Source organism: Grammomys surdaster, unplaced genomic scaffold (genome assembly GCF_004785775.1).
Source record: "Grammomys surdaster isolate TR1022 unplaced genomic scaffold, NIH_TR_1.0 219, whole genome shotgun sequence".
Classification (NCBI taxonomy): domain Eukaryota; kingdom Metazoa; phylum Chordata; class Mammalia; order Rodentia; family Muridae; genus Grammomys; species Grammomys surdaster.
Genome location: NW_021604664.1, coordinates 2,387,277 through 2,408,201, shown reverse-complemented (window position 1 = coordinate 2,408,201; position 20,925 = coordinate 2,387,277). Strand labels below are relative to the sequence as shown.

Here is a 20,925-nt window from a genome sequence, read left to right as displayed (position 1 = left end):
CTGCCCTCTTGGGGTCCTTGGGAACAGGATGATACAATTAAAGATATGGTACAAGCCCTGGGAGGGGGGCCCAAAGGCTAGGAAAACATGGGGTACACTGGATTGAACAATATCTCCTACCCAGAATCTTCAAACAATATCTTACTGGAAGTTTCTTAACCTTGGTTAAGAATCTCAGATGAGCTGGGTGGTGGTGGCACAACGCCTTTAATCCCAGCACTTAGGAGGCAGAGGCAGGCGGATTTCTGAGTTCGAGGCCAGCCTGGTCTACAGAGTGAGTTCCAGGGCAGCCAGGGCTACACAGAGAAACCCTGTCTTGAAGAAAAAAAAAAAAAAAGAATCTCAGATGATCGTTAGGTTCAGGTGGCCCTAACCCAAACCCACCCTATTCCCATCCTTATGGATGGAAGAATTCAGACAAAGATGGGCAGAAGAAAGAGACAGATATTAGTGATGCTGTCAAGACTAAGGCTGCCCAGAACAGAAGACACAGCAGAAGCTGGAGGATGGCAGTAGGGTTGGCAAGAGCCCTCTTCCAGCCTCCTGGACTAGAAGAGAATTCTTTCTGTCTCTTTGCCCTGGCGTATTATGATGGCCCCAAGAAACCAGTGTGGCTTCTTCTACCAGACATGTCTAAGCTAAAGCCATAAGCATGAGGCTTGACAGGTAGGAGGGACAGCAGATTTCAGGAATAGGATAAAGGCACCAAGGATCGTGCCATCCCAAGCTCAGAAGAAAACTCACCCTGAAATTCACCTGAAAATGTTGGCACTGGTCACTCGCAATGCCTGAGCACCTCCTAGCCCAGGGGAGCACACATGGGAAGATCATTGATTTTCCTTCTTCCCGTCAGCTACATCCCTGGGTGCTTGGGCCCTGCTCACCCCTACAGTCCTCCCAGAGCTGGTTTAAGGATCATCACTCTCAGGAGCTCCTTAGCTGTGCTGGAGATAGAAGGGGCCTAGGCAATGTAGACCTACACTCTCCAGAACTGAAGGGATGACCCAGGCACATGGTCTGGTGGGCTAGCTCAACTAGTACCTGATTTGGGTGGCATTACCATCATGTTACCCAGGAGCCCCATTGTTGGGTAGAAGTCTCAAAAGGACTTCAGGGCCTGGGGACTGGGGTCTTAGGACCTGCCTGCTGCAGAGAAGTGATTATATGTGCACCCCTCACAGTGGCTGTGCCAGAGGCAAGAGAGGCAAGAGAGGGGTGACTAAAGAGTCTCCTAGCCATGGGTTCAGAGCTAAACAGAGGAATCTGGAATGGCTGAGAAGCCCTTAAAGAATGTTCAACATCCTTAGTCATCAGGAAAATGCAAATCAAAAGGACTCTGAGATTCCACCTTACACCAGTCAGAATGGCTAAGATCAAAAACTCAAGTGATGGGCTGCAGAGATGGCTCAGAGGTTAAGAGCACTGACTGCTCTTCCAGAGGTCCCGAGTTCAATTCCCAGCAACCATATGATGGCTCACAACCATCTGCAATGAGATCTGATGCCCTCTTCTGGTGTGTCTGAGGACAGTGACCATGTATTTACATAAATAAAATCTTAAAAAAATATATATACCAAATAAACAAAACCACCTCAAGTGGCAGGATGTGGAGCAAAGCAGCTCTCCTCCACTGCTGGTGGGAGTCAAAACTGGTACAGCCACTTTGAAAATCAATGTGGCAGTTTCTCAAAAAATTGGAAATAGTTCTACCCCAAGACCCAGCTACACCACTTCTGGGCATATACCCAAAAGATGCTCCACCATCCCACAAGGACGCTGGCTCAACTATGTTCATTCATAATATATTATTTGTAATATAATATAAACTATGTTTATTTGTAATAGCCAGAAACTGGAAACATGCTAGATGTCCCTCAACTGAAGAATGGATTTTTTTAAATGTGGTACATCTATACAATAGGACACTACAAGACCATTAAAAGCAAGGAAATCATGAATTTTGGAGGCAAATGGATAGAACTTGATAATATCACCCTGAGTGAGGAAACCTAGAGCCAGAAAGACATGTATAACATGTACTCACTTATAAGTGGACAGCCATAAAATGAAGGATAACCATGCTGCAATCCACAGACCCAAAGAAACTGGGTAACAAGGAGGGCCAAGGGAAGATGTGTGAATCTCACTCAGAAGGAAAAACAAAATATTCATTGGAGGTGGATGGAAAGAGGGAACTGGGCGGGAGAAGAGGAGAGGAGGGGGATGGGGATGGGTAGCAGGTGTGGGGAGAGGCGGGCGGGAGAGGGCTGGGACTAAGAATGGAAATCAATGAGAGGTGCATTTCTAGAATAAGCAGGAGACCTGGAACTGGTGCCAAGGGGGAGGCTCCAGGGAGTCTATAGGGGGGGGACCCTAGCTGAGACTCCTACCAGCAGGGCATATAGAGACTGAAGTGGCCACCTCCTGTAGCAAGGAGGGACTTCCAGTGGAGGGAGGAGGACATCAACCCACCTTCAAACCAAAATTTGTCCTGCCTACCAGATGTGCAATGATAAAGACGGAACAGAGAGTGAGGGACTGGCCAGCCAATGACTGCCCCAACTTAAGACCCATCCCATGTGAGAGAGCCAACCCCTGACACAATTCATGATACTCTGCTATGCTTGCAGACAGGAACCTAGCATAAGAGTCTCCTGAGAGGCTTCATCCAGCAGTGGACAGAAATAGATGCAGAGACCCACAGCCAAATATCAGTCAGAACTAGGGGAGTCTGTGGAAGACTTGGGGGTAGAATTGAGCGAGCCAGGGGGGTCAAGAACACCACAGGCATACCTACAGTCAACTGACCTGAGCCCATGGGGGCTCACAGAGACTGAGCCACCAGCCCGGGAGCACGCAGGGGCTGGACCTAGGCCCCCTACACATTTGTAGCAGATGTGCAGCTTGGTCTTCATGTGGGTCCCCTAACAATTGGAGCAGAGGCAGTCTCTGGCTCTGTTGCCTGCCACTGGATCCCCTTACTCTAGCTGGACTGTCTGGCTGGACCTCAGTGGGAGAAGATGCATTTAGCCGTGCTGCAACTGGATGTCCCGGGGTGGGGAGTGGGGATGGGGGTAGAACCTAAGGAGACATATCCTTCTCTGAGGAGACGGGGAGGAGATAACGTGGGAAGGACTTGTAAGGGTGAGGCTGGGCTGAAAGGAGGGATGGGGGGATGATCAGGATGTAAAGTGAATAAAGAAATGAAGGGGAAAAAAGTCTTCAAGGCTCATACCACTTCCTAGGGCCCTGATAGCAAGGCTGTTGGCTGTGTACTGTCCCTCTACAAAACCTATCCAGGGCTAGGCTTTATGTCAACAAGCACATGCATGCATACATACACACACACACACATACACACACACACAGACACACACACACGTTACACAGCCTCTTATTTTGCACAGGTCCTCATGGAGGCCAGGGTGCTCACTTTACACTAAGCCCTGTCTCCTCAAATATCTTTCCCTGAAGCTTCCCTATACCCCCAGCCTCTGGCTCTCATCTCTCCATTTTGGAAGGTGAGGAAAGTTAAAGCAGAATCAACCTCAGACTTGGGGAAGGAAGGAAGGAAGGATTCCCACCCTAAAGAGCTATCTGTGTAGCTGGTCCTTAGGGACCCCTGCCAGCAAGCTCTTCCTGGTCCCTTGCCACTCTCTACCACCCACCTCCACCTACCATCCACCATGCCTGTCCTAGCCAGCCTGTCCCAGATGGATGAGATGGGGGAAAGTCCTAAGGGGTGAGATGTGGGACAATCCCAAGCATGACCTAAACGGGGGCAAGGAAGGAGTGAGAAGCAGGATAGAGCCAGCGGGGAAGGGGAATCTGGGGACACAGAGAGGTGAAGTGGAACCAGGCATCCAGGCATCCTCTCACTGTAGAGCTGGACCATGGTGCTAAGTGAGCCTTCCAGCTCCTTGTTGACACAGACCACTGCGGTGGAGCTTTAGTCAGCATCAGAGACGCAGACATCCAGGTAGTCCAGGGCTGCACAGGAAGTGGCAGAGGTGGCTAAAACATGGACAGGCGTTGGCTCCACCCCTGCTGTACCACACAAGTGAGACCCTGGGGAGGGGATGAACGTATGGAAGTAGGGTGCTCCTCAGAGGTCCCTGATATAAGACCGTCAGATGTTCCCATGTGGTATTAATAATTTCAATAAAGCCCAGTACCGGGTTACTACGCACCTCAATGGTTTATGTTCCCAAATGAAAGACACACACAGCCCTTATATTTTAATACACCTTAAGCAGCACATGAGCTAGACAGCTGCCTAACCTCCATGTTGTTAGAATTTACCTCTCACTGATAAATCCAAGTTACTACTTACTAACTTTATGTTCCATCTGGGCCGCTCTTGGCCCGGTTGAGCAGCCCTCTGAGTCACGTTCTTTTGGCCTTTTACATGATGGCCCTGCTTCTCCCTCCTACACCTTATTACCCTTCCATGGCAACCTCTGAGTCTCCCTCCTTCCTCCTCCTCCTGGTCCCAAGCCCGGGAACCCTAAACCCCACCTATGTCCCACCTCTCCAGCTAGTGGCTGCTGGCATCTTTATTTACCAATCAGAACTGGGGGCAGGTTCCCTGAAGCTACATGCTGACTCCAAATCTTGGTGGCCAGCACTTAGCATCAGAATACAAACAGTGTTAGGCCAACCTACTACACTCCCAGAAGGCTTCCTGATCCCTAACAAGATTTATCTGGAACTCAGAAGTACCCCTGGGTCCCTATCCTCAGGAATTAACCATCAACCTAGTTACAGTCATTACCCTGGAGGGACAGAGCCATCACTTCCTGCTTGAGTACCTGGCCCCTTCCCAGCCTGCCAGCCCACAGGCTAGAAACCCCATGAGAATATTGAGGTCATCCTCCACAGAGGCACTGACAGCTCTGGTGAACATCAGCACATAGTCCTTGGTGTCTAGTAAGACAGTGCAGTAGGGTACCATGGCAATGACATGCCAGAGACCTGAGGATTTCAGGACGGTTCTGTGACTACGGGCATGTCAACCTCTTTGCCCAAACCCGAGGGACAAACCAAAGACCAGAGAAGCAGGGGCCTGCGTGAGGTTGCACAGTGAGAGTCTCTGCCAGGATGGTACCACTGATCACCTTGAGCCTCTATTTCTCACTGTTGAATGGCCCACAGAGGCCTTTGTCCAGGTCTAAAGCTTTCCTTGACTAGTTTCAGCTGAAGCTGGGTCCCTCCCAACCTGGGCACAGCTGGAGGCCTATTACCTTTTAGGTTGCAGGAAGCCACAGCTTGAGCCTCAAAAAAGCAAAGGTATCCAGCTCAGCAGGACTAGCCCCATCCCTACACCTGCTCTCTAGCCCTGACACCCAAGTCACCCAACCCCAGTAGCACCGACTTAATAGATCAGCAAAACCCTGGGTTTAGGTTTGGGGAATGAGCAAAAGGCACCTTGGAAACCCAAGTCACAGAGAAGGCAAAGGCTCTCTCACATTGTCAGGACTTATATTCCACACGCCTCTGTGTATCCTCTAGCCTGTTTAGATACAGGATACCGCTGGGAAACAGGCAGACTTGGATTTACCCTGGCAGTACTCCCATGCTTGCTACTAGGATGTTAAGTACCATCTGATCCTCCCTGCCTCTCTCTCATATCCAACTCTGGGCTGGGGTCACTTCTGAGTTTGTTTCTGAGCTTCATCCTGGGGCACAGCTTGTACCAGCACAGCCATGAGACAGCCCTGGGCGTCCTCCTTCCAGATACCTCCAGCTGGGCCTTCTACAAGCAGGAGGGGCTGGGCAGCACTTAAAGTGGACTATGGTATCAATGGCTACCTTATCACTAGTCTCAGAAGTGTGTATGGAAACGGACATCAGGGAGGCACCAGGCTGGTGAAGGTCAGACCCAGGAAAGGTCTCTCTAAGTGACCTTTGTCACCACAGACTACCTATGGAACCTGGCCTCCAAGCAAACTACCCAGAACCCTCTAATTAGGATTCAGGGTCCATTAGAGAGACCAGAGCCATAAGTCATCCAGGGCACTGCAGACAAAGCATTGGGTCAGAGAAAGACCCTCAGTGACCCTAAGAGATGGAGGGACAGGGCCAAGGGCTTGACACTTCTGAGACATTTCATGAAGTCATCTGTTAAAGTTAAAATTTAGAATGGCATTTTCATGGGCTGACTAAGTAGCGGTGGCTCTGTTTAGCTCTGCCACCATGTTCTGTGGCCAGAGGCCATGCATGAGCCACAGCTAGAAAAGGCCAGCCAGAAACACTGACCCTGCACCCACCAGATGCCAGTGTAGAAGATGGCTCTGCCAATCTACCACGCTGTCTCCACAATATTTGGTTGAGCCCAGACCATCCCGTCATCCACACGGTACCCAGTAGAAATGAGACTCTAATGTTTAAAGATTAACCAAAGTCTTTATATATTTAGAAACGCTCAATTAACAAGAAGCCCACACAATTAGAGGTATTACCCAATACCTAACCTAGATATTACAACTACCTTAGACTGCTAGAGACACACGCACATCTGTTGCCATCTTCCCCTCTCTCCTCTGGTCCTCTCCCTCCTAGCTCCTCCTCTTCCTTCTCCTTCCTTTCTTCGCTCCTCCCACATCAGCTCCTCCCATACGATGTAGCAGCAGCAGGAAACCATTCTGCTACAGTCATCAATGTCACAGGATAGAGCAGATAAAGCCTTCCGGGAAAGGATAACCAAGGGACTGAAGTCAGACACTATGACCACTTCTGGAGATTCTATAATAAAAAGCTAGCCAAAGCACATCACCAAAAAAGGTAAAAGGTTTGCGGGCTGGGGAGATGGCTCAGACAGTAAAGTACTTGCCACACAAGCACGAGGACCTGATGTGGATCCCCAGGGTCTACATGGAGAACTGAAAGCAGCAATGAGGGTCTACAGTCCTAGCACCAGAGAGGCAGAAGCAGGCGGGTCCTGGGACTCCCTGGTTAGCCAACCAAGGCATATTAGTAAGTTCCAGATTCAACGAGAGACCCTACCTCAAAAAACAAGGTGGGGAGACTTTTAGTCTCTGCATGCACACACATACAAATGCATATGTACATAAATATGTACACATATATAATGTATACACAATACATTCACATGCATATGTGCCAAAGATTTGAAAAGACCTTCCACTGAGGAAGACATCCAGACAGAACATGATCAAATGACAAGATGTCCATTGTCAATCATCAGAGACATGGAAGTGGACACGGTGTAGATCCAGATGCACACATCAGTCAGAATGGTTAGAGTTTTCGGAGACATGCCCAGTGCTGGTGAAGATGAGGAACAAGGGGACCCCTCCCATGCTGCCAAGGAAAGCAAGATGGTCACATTGAGAAAACAAGCCGTGAGAACCCCTAGGCCCAGACACAGCAATCCCAGCAATTTACCAAAAGAAACAATTTGTGTTTACAACAAATCAGCACACACTGACTATTAACTATCACTAAAACTAGAACAGCTGGATGCCCTCCACAGTGACCACACTGTGGCAGAAGCTGCTCGAGAACAAATGTTGTGAGCCTCTGCAACATGGCAGCATAGCCATCTGTCTTGGTCAGGGTTTCTATTCCTGCACAAACATCATGACCAAGAAGCAAGTTGGGAAGGAAAGGGTTTATTCAGCTTACACTTCCACATTGCTGTTCATCATCAAAGGAAGTCAGGACTGGAACTCAACCAGGTCAGGAAGCAGGAGCTGATACAGAGGCCATGGAGGGATATTACTTACTGGCTTGTTTCCCCGGCATGCTCAGCTTGCTTTCTTATAGAACCCAGGACTACCAGCCCAGGTTTGGCACCACCCACAATGGGCCCTCCCACCTTTGATCACTAATTGAGAAAATGCCTTACAGCTGGATCTCGTGGAGGCCTTTCCTTCTGTCTCTGTGATACCTCCAGTTTGTGTCAAGTTAACACACAGAACCCGGCCAGTACTCCATCTCAAACGATTCTGCTGAGGGAAAGAAGCCACTTTGAGAAGTCTGCAATTGCCTTTCTCCTTTTATATGGCATTCTATAATGGGCCAAGCCCCAGGGACAGGACATGGCTTGCTGATCATGAGGGTTGGAGAGAAGTGTGAGGAAGCTCTTGGGAGGTGGGGAGGAGGGTGGCTGTTGGGAGCCTGAGAGCCAGGTGGGGGCGCTGTTGGGAGCCTAAGAGCAGTACTTCCATGTCTGTATCTCTGGACTATGGACCCAGGTAGGCAAATCCTACTGTCTGTAAATTGTCTCAGTGTTTGTAAAGCAAGTGAAATCATTTCCTTATGTGCCATTTCACCCTGGAGGTTTCCCCGCAGCTACAACCTGACAAAAGCTACATAAGGAAGAAGAAGGAGCTTATTTGACTCACAGTGTGAGGGTCAGATCTATCATGGTGGGGAAGTCACGTGAGTCAGGGCTTCAGGAGCTTAAAGCATCTGGAAGTTGAGCGATAAATTCACTCTAGATGCACTCTGTATTCATTCTCTCTCTCTCTCTCTCTCTCTCTCTCTCTCTCTCTTTTTCTCTCTCTCTCTGTTTCTCTCTCTCTCCCTCTCTCTCTCTCCAGACACAAACACCACAGACCTGGAAATGAATTTTCATGACACCAGTCCCTAACAGATGATCTGACATGTGAAGAACATGAACGATAGATAGATAGATAGATAGATACATACATAGATACATAGATGATAGATAGATAAATACATAGATGATAGATAGATAGATAGATAGATAGATAGATAGATGATAGATGATAGATAGACAGACAGACAGACAGACAGGTAGATAGATGATAGATAGATATGTTGCCTGCTGTTGCTGAAGGCTAGGGTCTCTGTAGGACAGTAGCACTTGCAGACAGGACATATGTGGCAGTAGCATCTTCCTTGTCCTTCAAAGCAGATGATGTTCCAGACCCCAGCCACTAGCCCTGCCAGTCAGACCCCCTACACCCTCTCCTTGGTGTCCAGCACAGGTCACAAGGTATAGACAGGACCTCCAATATATCCTATGGCCACAGTAAAGAGTAGTACAAGCCAGTATTCTCCTCAGAAGGTCGGCGGGCAGGGCTCAGCACCAAAGGGTGGAGACACTTCTGTAAAATAGCCCCTGGGTTGGCAGCAAAGGGCCAACCTTTGTGTATATAGGTGTGTACATAGGTGTAAACAACAGATTGATGGTGATTTTAGGGGTGCACAAAGTCCTGCCCCCCAGATGGGAAGCTGGGAAGGGGTCCACGCGGCAGTGGGCAGTAACCTGAGCTATAAGAACTTCCTTCTCAGCAAGGAAAATGTTGAACTGAAACAATATTGACACTGTGGTTGTAGTGAAAGAGGAGGACATCTGCCAACTACCCAACCTCCCTATCCGGGGGACGCAGAAAGACCTCCCCAGATTTTGTTGGCACGGGCATTCCTGTGGAGTCCCGCTGACAGGGAAGCTGAGTACAGGGAACAGACTGGATGGAGTACCACGCGCCACGGGCCTCTGTGAGCCATGCAGTATGGCAGACACGTCGTGAGGTACAACAAGCGCCAGAACACTACCTGCAGCCAGCCAGGGCCAGACCAAAGACTCTTGCACAGGAGCCAGGGAAAACTACTCAACCTAAAGGACACTTTGCTCCTCTAGCCACCAGCGCCCTCTTCTGGCATGGAGGGGAAAGGCAGCGCCTGCTACAGGCCTCTAGCTCTCTGGCCTTCCTCTTTCTGGGATCACTATTCCTCCCACCTCCAAACTCTCCCTGCCTCCCATTACCCACTGCTCCTGGGAAGGAAAAATTCAATATGAACTGTGTGCCTTGGGCCTTTGGGACATGCCATAACTGTGGGTATTTGAGCCATAGTGGAAAATCTGTGAGGAAGGCCTGCCCTAGAGGTAGGTCTATATACTTCTCCTGGAGTGTCCTGTGATCACCTCTCAATGGGGGAAGATCCCCCAAGACCAGGTCAAAAAGTGTCTGGCCACCACTTTATTGGTAGCCAGGTATCACGAAAACAAAGTACTACCATCCTTCTCCCTGTCCAGGCCTTGGCCAGCTTGACTCACAGGCAGCTCTTGCCACTCACAGCACTGCTGGACAGTACCATCTACCACCAAGGCCTCTCTGCCCAGGGCCAGAGCCAGGCTGGCTGAAAGATACTATTACAAACTGTGCTCTCCTGGGTCCTTGGACAAGGCCTTGGCGCCCTGCCTGCACGTGGGGATGGTCTGCAGAGGGCTGAGCATCACAAGATGAGCTGGAGAATGGCCAGCAGACCTGGAGTCCACGACAGACAGGCACAGGGTAAGCTCCACCAAGAAAGGCCACGTGAGGACACACCGGGAGGTGGTCAGCTCGAGAAACCAACCCAGGCAACCAGTGAGCTTTTTCCTGCCTCCTCTAGAACCACAAAGAACTGCTGCCGAAGGTGCCTAACAGCCAGATTTCACTGTGGTCTCCCAAGGAAGACTGCAAGGATCCTCCAAAGCCAGCCTAGGATGCACAGGATGTTCAAGGACAGCCTGAGCAACTTGGTGAGACCATGTCTCACAATAAAAGGTAAAAAGAGAGTTGAGGTTGTAGCCTCATGGTGCAAAGTTTGTGTGGCCTGCACAAGGCCCTGGGTTCAACCCCACATTACTACAAAAACAGATTTTAAAAAGAAAATGAAAACCAGGAGGTTCATATCTTTAATCCCATCACTGGGGAGGCAGAGGCAGACAGATATCTGAGTTCTAGGCCAGCCTCTTTACTGATCAAGTTCTAAGACAGCCAGGGCTACTCAGAGAAACCCTGTCTCAGAAAAAAAAAATAAGCAAATATAAATTTAAAAAAATTAACAGATGAAAGAAGACCTAACTTGCTAAGACTACCAGCTACAGGGCTGGGATACAGCTCAGTCAGTAAAGGGCTTGCAAGCATGAGAACCAATCCCCAGAGCCCACATAACAAAAGCCAAGCATGGAATTAGGGAGGTGGCTCCATGGGCTTGCTGGCAAGTCTGTGGACCCGAGTTCACATCCCCAGTACCCACCTAAAAGGCCAGGGGGAGGGTCCTAGGCACTTGCCCCACAGCCATTGCAGCCAAATATTTACTTTTTCCTCTTTGTTGTACTAATCTTATGTGCTTTTTGTGCTCCACTTTGCTTGTGGAATGCTTTCAGAGGTGAGTGCTGTTGGCAAAGCTTTGAGGTTTATTGGTTTGGGGTGTTTTGCTTTGTTTTGTGTTGTTATTTGGGAATCTCACATCATGTACCCTATCCCACTCACCTCTCAGTTCTCCCAAGTTTGCCCTTCCTTCTCTGATAAGAAAAAAAAGGAGGAAAAGGAAAAAAGTCCATTTTATGTTATCCATAGTCTCACTGGAGCCAAGCCCAAGGACATCAGGAAGGCATCAGTCAGTGGCAGAAGCTAAATATGTCCCCATGGAGGAGAGGGACCAAGATGCCAACATGGCCTTCTGGACCACAGTGGTGGACCATTGCCAGGGTACTCCCATGGCGACGTGGCCTGTTCTCCTGAAGGCATCTTCATAAGCTATTGCAGTACATCCCACTGTCCCTGCTGGGCAATGAGTGCATGCCAGCTGCCTCTCTCTCTCTCTCTCTCTCTCTCTCTCTCTCTCTCTCTCTCTCTCTCTCTCTCTCTCCATCTCTCTCTCTGTCACCATCTCTCTCTCTGTCACCATCTCTCTGTTACCATCCCCCATCTCACCCCATCACCACCATCATGTCTCCAGTCCCTCCTTTCTCTGTAGTGCAGGCTCTGCTCTGTTTTTCTCTTCTCACTGTTGAGGTCCAGGGGTCTCCCCACAACCCACAGGAACACCACTCTCAGTTAAACAGGGTTGGTTTATTGAATGCACACCCCAAGACTGATGAGCAGGGCAACAGCTCAGGCTGGAGCTGAAAGCTGTGCACTGGACACTTCTCAGGGCCAGCTTATAAAGGCTAAGACTGCAAAACCACAATGAACTCATACACAGGTACTGGAAGTGCTGCCCAGTAGTCGGCCCTGGCTCAGGTCATTTTAGACATAAAACTCATAATGACTTTTAATTTGATGGGTCCTAAGTGAAGCTTGTGGTTCTGGAATTTCTTAAGATTAACAAACCTCAGAGCATACAGAACATATCAGGGTATGTGGTCAGTCTATTACTATTCTGTCTAAACTCCACCTCCACAGTTACCTGGCAACAGCCGGGTGGGCCTAGCCCACTGTAGGGGGGGCTGCTTGCCACCTCCTCTCTCTCTTAATTTCTTGAGCTCTTGACTCTGGCTTCTCTCTGTCCCCTCACCCCTGTCCCCTTCCCTTCCCCCACTCTCCATGTGGTCATGGCTGGCCTCTACTCCTCTGTTTCTCTGCTTTCTCTCTCTCTCTCTCTCTCTCTCTCTCTCTCTCTCTCTCTCTCTCTCTCTCTCTCTCTCTGCCTCTACTACCCTTCTAGCTCCCCTCCCCATTCCCTGAATAACCTCTATTCTATGCTGTACCAGTGTGTGGCTGGTCTCTCACGGGGAAGAGATGCCTCTGCATGGGCCGGCTGAGACATCCCCTTCCCCCACACCTCTCCACACCCACAGCATACTCTCTTTATCTCTTTATCTTTTTGTTTGTTTGTTGTTTTGTTTTTTGGGGTTTTTTTTTTGTTTGATTGGCTTTTGTTTGTTTTTCAAGACAGGGTTTCTCTGTGTAGCCCTGGCTGTCCTGGAACTCACTCTGTAGACCAGGCTGGCCTCAAACTCAGAAATCCGCCAGCCTCTGCCTCCCAAGTGCTGGGATTAAAGGTGTGCGCCACCACCGCCCGGCCTCTTTATCTTTTTATAAACATATCAGTCAGCATGACCTGCTCTGACTCAAGTTGTTTTTCCTGTGTCGATGACTGGCAGACAAATTACAGCAACACGAAATAGCTGGGGGCATGGAACAAAATGGCTACAGCTATGCTGGGGAGGGGTGCCTCAACACCCACCTCTCCATCACATATTTGTTCTTTGTAGTGGCACCCACTGCCCTGGGCCTTGACATGGCAGGCAGGCCTGGGTCTGTAGCCAAATCTTCAGATTTGCTGAGAGAACCTGTCTCAAAATATAAGGTAAGATAAGTATTCTTGCATACCAATAGGTTTATATCCTAAGATATTAATATACATGTTGAGGAAAACATATAAGAACCCCCCCCCAAATAAGATAGTAGACAACTGAAGACATGGGTGTCAGGCTCAGGGCTACACACTCACAAACAGAAAAGTAATGCATGCTTGTAACCCCGGCACTAGAGGAGCAGAGACAGGTAGATCCCTGGACTCAATGGCCAACCAGTCTAGCCTACTTGGCAGGCTCTAGAGCCCTCTACCCCACCACTCACCTCTCTCCAAAACAAAAACAAAAAGCAAAAAAATAAAAAAACAAAAACAAAAAAACCAAAACCCAGTCACTTCAGCAGACATGATCCTTCCCACTTGAGTTCTCTTTAGTCCATTTAATGTTGGATGGTTATAAGGTCACTGTGGCAAGTGATAATGTGGAAAGAACAATGCCCAAGGTTGACCTCTGTCCTTGACACACATGTGCACACACAGAATTATCAACTACAGAAAAATATGCCACAGTGATCTTATAAGCATCCAACATTAAATGGAATAGATAGAACTCAAGTGGGAAGAAATTTCTTCTCACAAGTTTCCAGTGAAGTTTTTATTTTGTTTTTGTCTTATTTTAGAAATAGTGGGGAACAAAGCCAGTACCTCACATACCTGAGTGAATATTCTACCACTGAGCTACATCCCATGCCCAATTTAAAAAAAAAAAATTAAGATGGAGTCTTACTATTTAGCCCTGACTGACTTGAAGCTCACCATGTCTACCAGGCTAGCTTTAAAACTATATAGATCTTCCTACCTCTGCTTCCCCAGTTTCAGGATTAGAGGCATATGGCACCATTCCTGTCCAATTTTTAAAATTAAGGAAGAAAAACACTAAACTTCAACTGCATAGTGTAGGAAGTGATTAGCAGCTGGGTGGTGGGAGTGCACACCTTTAACCTCAGCACTCAGGAGTGCTCTCTGAGTTCCAGGACAGCCAAGGCTACACAGAAAAACCCTGTCTCCAAAAACAAAACAAAAAAAAGAAAAGAAAAGAAAAGAAGAAAGAAAGGAAGGAAGGAAGGAAGGAAGGAAGGAAGAAAGAAAGAAAGAAAGAAAGAAAGAAAGAAAGAAAGAAAGAAGAGAGAAAGAAAACAGGAAAGTGATTGGCAGGGTTGAAAAGACAGCTCCTGAATACTGCTTTGCAGAGGTCCCAGTGCTCAAGTCAGGTGGCTCAGGACTCCCTGAAATCCCAGCTCCAGGGAGCCACTCTATTCTAGCCTCCTTGGGCACCTTCTTACTCATGCACATGCACACACACATACACACAATTAAAAACAAAAATAAAATCAAGAGGCAGGAACGATGGCTTAGCAGTTGAACACTGGCTGCTCCTCCAGAGGACCAGGGTTCAATTGCCAGCCCCACATGAAGGCTCACAAGCGTCTGTAACTCCAGTTCTAGGGGACGCAACGCCCTCTTCTGGCCTCCCTGGACACTAGGCATGCATGTGGTACACAGATATACATGCAGGCAAAACATCCATATGCAGAAAATAATAATCCTTAAACAGAAATAAAAATAAAATCTAAAAAATAATCCAGGCGTAAAATTGGCTGAAAGGAGGTGATGCTAAAAAATGTTTCCCACATTAGACTTTTTTAGGTTTAACATTTTTTAAATTAACTTTACTTATTTACATCCCTAGACTTTTTATTTTTAAAAGATCCATGGACTGGGCTGTGCTCAGCCCGAGCCTCGCTTGCTGCAGTTGGAGATGGGGGAAGCTACTGCTCTGTTAGAGAGCTGGCTTTTCTGATGAACCTCAGGGGTCAGGCCTGGGGCAGGAAAGAGCACACTCTGCATGAATTGGTGCCAGTGAGGACAGAGAAGACCTGATGGCCTTGAGGCACGCCAGGGAAGGAATGGCGCAGAGCACAGCTTGCCTAGTCTGCTCCACAGGCAGGAAGACCCAGGGAAGCTGCAAGATGCTCGCTTTCAAGGAAAGGAAAAGAAAGGGCCCCTAGGCAAAAAAGAGACTCAGAGCCCCACATCTTTCTCTGTAGTCAAGAGCAGCCTCTGCGTGTTGATGCATCTTCTAAGTCATCCACACCAGTATGCCTTGCTCCTGAAGAAAATAAGTTCTTTTATAAAGGGACAGCGTTGGTTATGGGAACTTTGCCCAGGACTCTGGGTCGCTCCACAGATGGGCACAGGTGTAATAGACAGACAAGTGCTGAGGACAGGGCAATAACTGCTTATATTTTTGGTGAGCCTAGCCTTTGACGGCTGAGCCATGAGATTGGGGTTAGTAATGTAAGAATCTGGGCACGGTTTAAACAGACAACACAAGGCTGACCCGGTTCCACGGGAAGGGGTTTATTTAGGGAGAGGGGGAAGAGAGGAGCGGGGAGATGGTGGAGGAAGCTAAGAGAAGAGGAAGAGAGGTTTATTAAGAGAGGGGGGTAGAGGAGTGGAGGCCAGCCATGACCACATGGAGAGAAGGGGAAGGGAAGCGGGGAAGGGAGACAGCAACCTGCAGGTGCTGGGTCAAGGGGAACAAGAGAGAGAGGAGGTGGCAAGCAGCCCCTTTCATATAGAGGGCACTCTTTTATAGAGTGGGCAGGGTTACCTGCTGTTGCCAGGTAACTGTGGGGAGGAGCGTACCTGGCTATTGCCAGGTGACTGTGGAGGTGGAGTTTAACAGAATACTAACAAGTAATTCCTATTGCTTTCTTTAGTAGATGGAGAACTAAGACACAGAGAGCCAAAGACACTTCCTGGACATCACATAGCAAGTAAGGGGCCACCAGAGGAGAAGACCAGGCCTGGCTGGATCCAATGACTGAGGGGATTGGTAGTGTAATCTTCTGGCTCCTTCCTGGGTTGATAATGGCAAACAAACTCCTCTGGTGGCTGGGACACAAAGCCAGAGACAGGAAGAGACATTCTGAGACTCACCTGATGTAAATACAGGGCCTCCTAGGGAGCTTCAGATGCAACAGTTACCAAAGGGTCAATGGGCTGGGGTACCTGGCCCGTGAAGCCAGGCCCTGGAGCCAGGCCGATCCTGGCGGAGAGGGCTTTGCCAGTCGGAGCACAGTACCACATCCAAAGCAGCCTCAGCCTGTACTCTACACCCCAGCTGTATCCATCACCTGTCTACATCCTTCTTCTCCTGTCACCAGTTCCTTGACCATGCCACTCAGGTCTCCACGGATACACTGCTCACTACTGAACCCTAGCCATGCCAGTGCCAGACTTTGCAGTAGGTGGGTATTAAGATATACAGGGCAGGGCTGGAGAGATGGCTCAGAGGTTAGGAGCACTGTCTGCTCTTCCAGAGGTCCTGAGTTCAATCTCCAGCAACCACATGGTGGCTCACAACCATCTGTAATGGGATCCGATGCCCTCTGCTGGTGTCCAGGTGTAATGCAGATAGAGCACTCATATACATAAAATAAGTAAATCTAAAAAAAAAGTAAGGTAGGCAAGGCAGTCAAAACGAGCGTTCTGCTGGCCTGGAGGGCCAGCTCGTTCATGGGCCAGTGGCCAACGAACGCCTCACACTCTGTCAGCAAGGCTACTCCTGTCTGTTGTGCACACAGATGGAAGGCTGAGGAGTTCAGCATTGGGCTCTGGGGGGCTCAGTAGATGAGCCTACAAGGAGCTTCTGTTCAGCCTTGCCCTGATGAGCTAGTTCTTTGGGAGTCTTCTTTGGTGAGAAGCAGAAAAGGAAGGTAAAGAGGGAAGAGAAGGAAGTGGTGTCCTCATGTCCCCAAGTCCCCAGTGCTGCCTGGGAAAGTGTGCTGACTTTGCGAGTACTGTACTCATGGGCTATAGGGAACTAATGGGTGTGGTGCTGGCCGTCTGGTGACACACAGGAAGTGTGCCTGGCTTTACTCTGGGCTCTCTCTTAGGAGAAAAGCTGAGCTGTGAGGAATCCAGGCAGTGAGTCTTCACTTCATACATTGTTCACCAGTGCCCCAGCCTCAGCCAGGGAGTCAAGGAGTGGCTGCTGTACCAGAGCAATGCAGTGGCCTACACTGTGGGCCTTTTCAGTCCTGCTCGGTCTCTGTCCTTCCCAGGCCCTGGGTCAGGAGAGAGGTGCCTGTCCAGGTGAGAGGAATCTGCTCAGGGATGTGGCCACATACATACTTGTATATGCCTGCACATGTTGCAGCAGAAAATGGGACATTTTAGAAGAGCAACCTGAGAACACATCTAATAACAGGTTGCTTGAGTATTAGTGGGTACAGAAAGCTGTGATTTTTGATGCTACTCCAAAGCCACCACTCTTTTTTTTTTTATGCAGATGTTAAGATCATAGGTCTGGGGGCCCAGGACAAGGTGGCTGTCATCCAAAGTTGCCCTGGCTTTCCTGGCCCACCTGGGCCCAAAGGGGAGCCTGGAAGCCCTGGTGTGAGAGGTAGCAATCTGGATGGGACAGGGATTCCCCTTCATCTCCCCTTGGCCAGTCCTCCTCCAGTCCTACCTAGAAGATGGGATCCAGTTTAGTCCTTGTATTTACAGGAGAACGGGGCTTTCAAGGCAGCCCAGGGAAGATGGGGCCCACCGGCAGCAAAGGTAAGAGGGAACTCTCCCATGGGTTTATCTGCCTAAGATCCAGACAGGTCTTAGGACCGGTGACAGTAGAACCTGAGCCCACACCATCCTCCCCTATGTCCAGATGCATGCCTGCCCACTTCCAACAGGCTGGGTATTCAGGTCTCCCTCCTACAAGTTCTGCTTACATGGACACATAGGCGTTTACACACACATGCACACACATACACACACACACACACACACACACGAAGAAGAACCTCCTCCCTGGTTGAGGTCAGCACGGTAAGAATGCCCCTTCTATCTACAGGAGAGCCAGGAACCATGGGGCCCCCAGGAGTCAAAGGTGAGCTCAGTAACCAAGGCTTCTCAGGAAGGGACCAGGAAGGCCAGCTTCACGTGGAGCAATATGGGATTGGGGTCTTGTTAGCTTTAAGGGGAGCCTTGAATACAAAGAAAGGTGGATGTTCCCAGAAGCACTACTTCAGCAATCCCCAAAGTCTCCCTGGCTCATTATGCATATCAGAATGTTGGGGGCTCACAGACCAGAGGAGAGGCTGGAAGCTGGGAGAGGTACAGGAGAGGATGTGGGAGGATTCCAGCTCTGGGACAAGGTTGGTATGCCGTATTCCTCCAGGGGAGAAAGGCGATACAGGAGCTGCACCATCGCTGGGTAAGTACATCCCAAAGTCTCTTCAAGGTTTCCAGCATCTTTACTGTCTGTTTGTGAGTACAGAGGAGTGAGCTTCAGAGTCTGAAGTAGCATGAAACATCTGTGGGCCCAGCCAGCTTCCCAGCCAGCACTCGGACCTATCCCAACTCTGGATACAGTCACAGACAGGACAACACATACATGGCAGCCAAACACACAAAGGAGCCTGAGCCAGCAGGGGCCAGCCAGGATGGGTGTGCTGGGCGCATTAGTGGGAGGGTGCAGCACCATCTATGCCAAGTAGAGTATGGGGTCTAGGGAGTTATATGTGCTGGAAAGGGGCTAAGGAAGAAAACAACGCTCAAGTCCCTGCCCAGGTGAGAAGGAGCTGGGAGACACCCTATGCCAGAGAGGTAAGTGACCTCCCTGCTGGCCCCTCCTACTTCCTGCTATCAATACAGAAAGTCCCCACCCACGTTACTGGATCCTCTTGCTTGGATATCTAACCTCGGAGCATACCCCAGGTACAGGCCAATCCTGCCCACTTCTCCATGGTACAGGGCCCGGGAGCTGCAAAGACTTGCTGACACGGGGCATCTTCCTAACTGGCTGGTACACCATCCATCTTCCTGACGGCCGGCCACTGACTGTGCTCTGTGACATGGATGTGGATGGTGGGGGCTGGACCGTGAGTAAGGAGGCTCTGTGTGGGGCATAAGAAGTTTACACACAGCAGCCATACTCTGGAGAGCCAAAGACAGGGAGACGGCAGAGTAACCAGAAAAATAAAAAATAAAAATGTGGTGCCTTCCCCTCCAAGGAGACCCTAAGCACTGAGGGACCAGATCTAGAACTCTGTGAAGTGAGTTAAGTTGGCGACAGGACCCCAGTCAGAGCAGATGCATCAAAACATCTGTCAGCCCTGGGCCACTAGCATCTACCAGTCACCTTTTCAACCCCCTGTACGCCCTGCCCCCGAAACCTCGTCCTCATTCAGTTCTTTTTTTGCTTGTTTGTTTGTTTGTTTGGTTGGTTTGGTTTTTCGAGACAGGGTTTCTCTGTGTAGCCCTGGCTGTCCTGGAACTCACTTTGTAGACCAGGCTGGCCTCAAACTCAGAAATCCGCCTGCCTCTGCCTCCCAAGTGCTGGGATTAAAGGCATGCGCCACCACTGCCTGGCCCTCATTCAGTTCTTTATAGGACTGGGAAAAACAAAACAACAAAACAAACAAACAAACAAAGCCCAAGACCTGGACATATCCCTCAGGTTTCTGCTCTTAGGAGCCTGACACCCACACTCTGCCCTACCCACCCCACAGGTTTTTCAACGACGAGTGGATGGGTCCATCGATTTCTTCCGAGACTGGGACTCCTATAAAAGAGGCTTTGGCAACCTGGGCACGGAGTTCTGGCTGGGTAATGACTACCTGAACCTGCTCACAGCCACTGGTGAGGAGGCAGCCTCTCGGCCATCCCCTGCCTTCCACTACTCGGCCTGACCTTTTTCCCTTCTTCCACCCATTCTGCCAGGGAACCAAGAGCTCCGGGTCGACTTAAGAGATTTCCAAGGTAAAACCTCCTATGCCAAGTACAGCTCATTCCGGGTGTCTGAAGAACAGGAGAAATACAAGCTGACCTTGGGGCAGTTTCTGGAGGGCACTGCAGGTAAATCACAGAAAGCTTAAGGCTGTTGGTGAGGATGTGGAAAGGGGCCTGCCAGCATCCCCTGCCCATCTGGGATGGGCTCTGCCTTGGCCCTGAGGGCTGACACGTATGAGTCTTTGCAGGAGACTCCCTGACAAAGCACAACAACATGTCATTCACAACCCGTGACCACGATAATGACACAAACAGAATGAAGAACTGTGCAGTATTGTTCCATGGAGCCTGGTGGTACCATGACTGTCACCAGTCCAACCTCAATGGACGCTACTTGTCTGGCTCCCATGAGAGTTATGCAGATGGCATCAACTGGCTAACTGGCCAAGGCCACCGCTACTCCTACAAGGTTGCTGAGATGAAACTCCGGGCATCATAAGGTACCCAGCCTCCACCCACAGGCCATGTGGAGACTGAAGGAAAGGATCAGGAAAAGAGAAGTCTGTGTGCTGTCTGTTGTGTGCTCTCTACACTCCCTCTGGACACTGTCCAGCACTGACCAGTATGCACCAATAAAGGTCAGAGAAGCAGAGGTAGAAGCCTGGTCACTGAGAGGGTTGCCAGTATCGAAGGGCAGCAGGCAAGGGAGGCCCCCACACATCCATGGTGGCCTTGAGGCTGAGACACAGACAGCATCTCACCCTCACCAATATAGCAGCACCAGGGAGGAGTCAGCACAGCCTTCCAAGACCCGCTTCCAGGAACAAACCCATTAGTGAGTGGAAAGGCCAACTTGACACCAACTTGGTCCCTGCTGTGGCCCTGAACTGAGAAGTGCAGCAAGGGTTTCATGGGGCCTGGAGTTCCTTCCCACAGTCTCTTCTACCACAGCAACTCCATGGCCTCTCTGGACACAGGGGACATAGATTGAAGTGTCCAGTGCTGAGTATAGTCTAGCCCCAGAAAACAAAAGACAGATAGATGGAGGATGGTGACCTCAGGAACTCTGGGAGGACAGTGGGCTGAACAGGGGTCCTTCTGACA

General features: G+C 49.7%; 2 protein-coding genes across 3 annotated transcripts; one reads left to right on the top strand and one right to left on the bottom strand.

Annotated features, from left to right (window-relative positions):
• Positions 1–1,030: 1,030 nt before the first annotated feature.
• Lcn15 (lipocalin 15) lies at positions 1,031–11,694 on the bottom strand. Its single transcript, XM_028772834.1, is given in 5 exon segments — positions 1,031–1,143; positions 3,880–3,990; positions 4,697–4,775; positions 4,844–4,974; positions 11,685–11,694. Coding segments are annotated over 5 exon segments (444 nt in total).
• A 5,320-nt stretch (positions 11,695–17,014) lies between these two features.
• On the top strand, positions 17,015–20,473 carry LOC114625559 (ficolin-1). 2 transcript variants are annotated; one of them, XM_028772866.1, is made up of 9 exons: positions 17,015–17,184; positions 17,381–17,494; positions 17,599–17,652; positions 17,942–17,977; positions 18,269–18,304; positions 18,844–18,971; positions 19,602–19,698; positions 19,813–19,947; positions 20,070–20,473. In XM_028772866.1, exons 1-9 carry the CDS (start codon positions 17,097–17,099, stop codon positions 20,318–20,320), a joined length of 939 nt encoding a protein of 312 aa, XP_028628699.1. In that variant the 5' UTR covers positions 17,015–17,096; the 3' UTR covers positions 20,321–20,473. The 2 variants fall into 2 exon arrangements, with proteins under 2 accessions (XP_028628699.1, XP_028628698.1); XM_028772865.1 differs by having other exon boundaries at positions 17,016–17,184; positions 19,602–19,731.
• Positions 20,474–20,925: the final 452 nt, after the last annotated feature.

Excerpts from the sequence above, each read along its gene's own strand:
- LOC114625559 (XM_028772865.1), top strand. The coding sequence starts at position 17,097 with ATGCAGTGGCCTACACTGTGGGCCTTTTCAGTCCTGCTCGGTCTCTGT. Across the intron at positions 17,495-17,598 it reads TGGAAGCCCTGGTGTGAGAG|GAGAACGGGGCTTTCAAGGC; the intron begins GTAGCAATCTGG and ends TTGTATTTACAG. Across the intron at positions 18,972-19,601 it reads TGGATGGTGGGGGCTGGACC|GTTTTTCAACGACGAGTGGA; the intron begins GTGAGTAAGGAG and ends CCCACCCCACAG.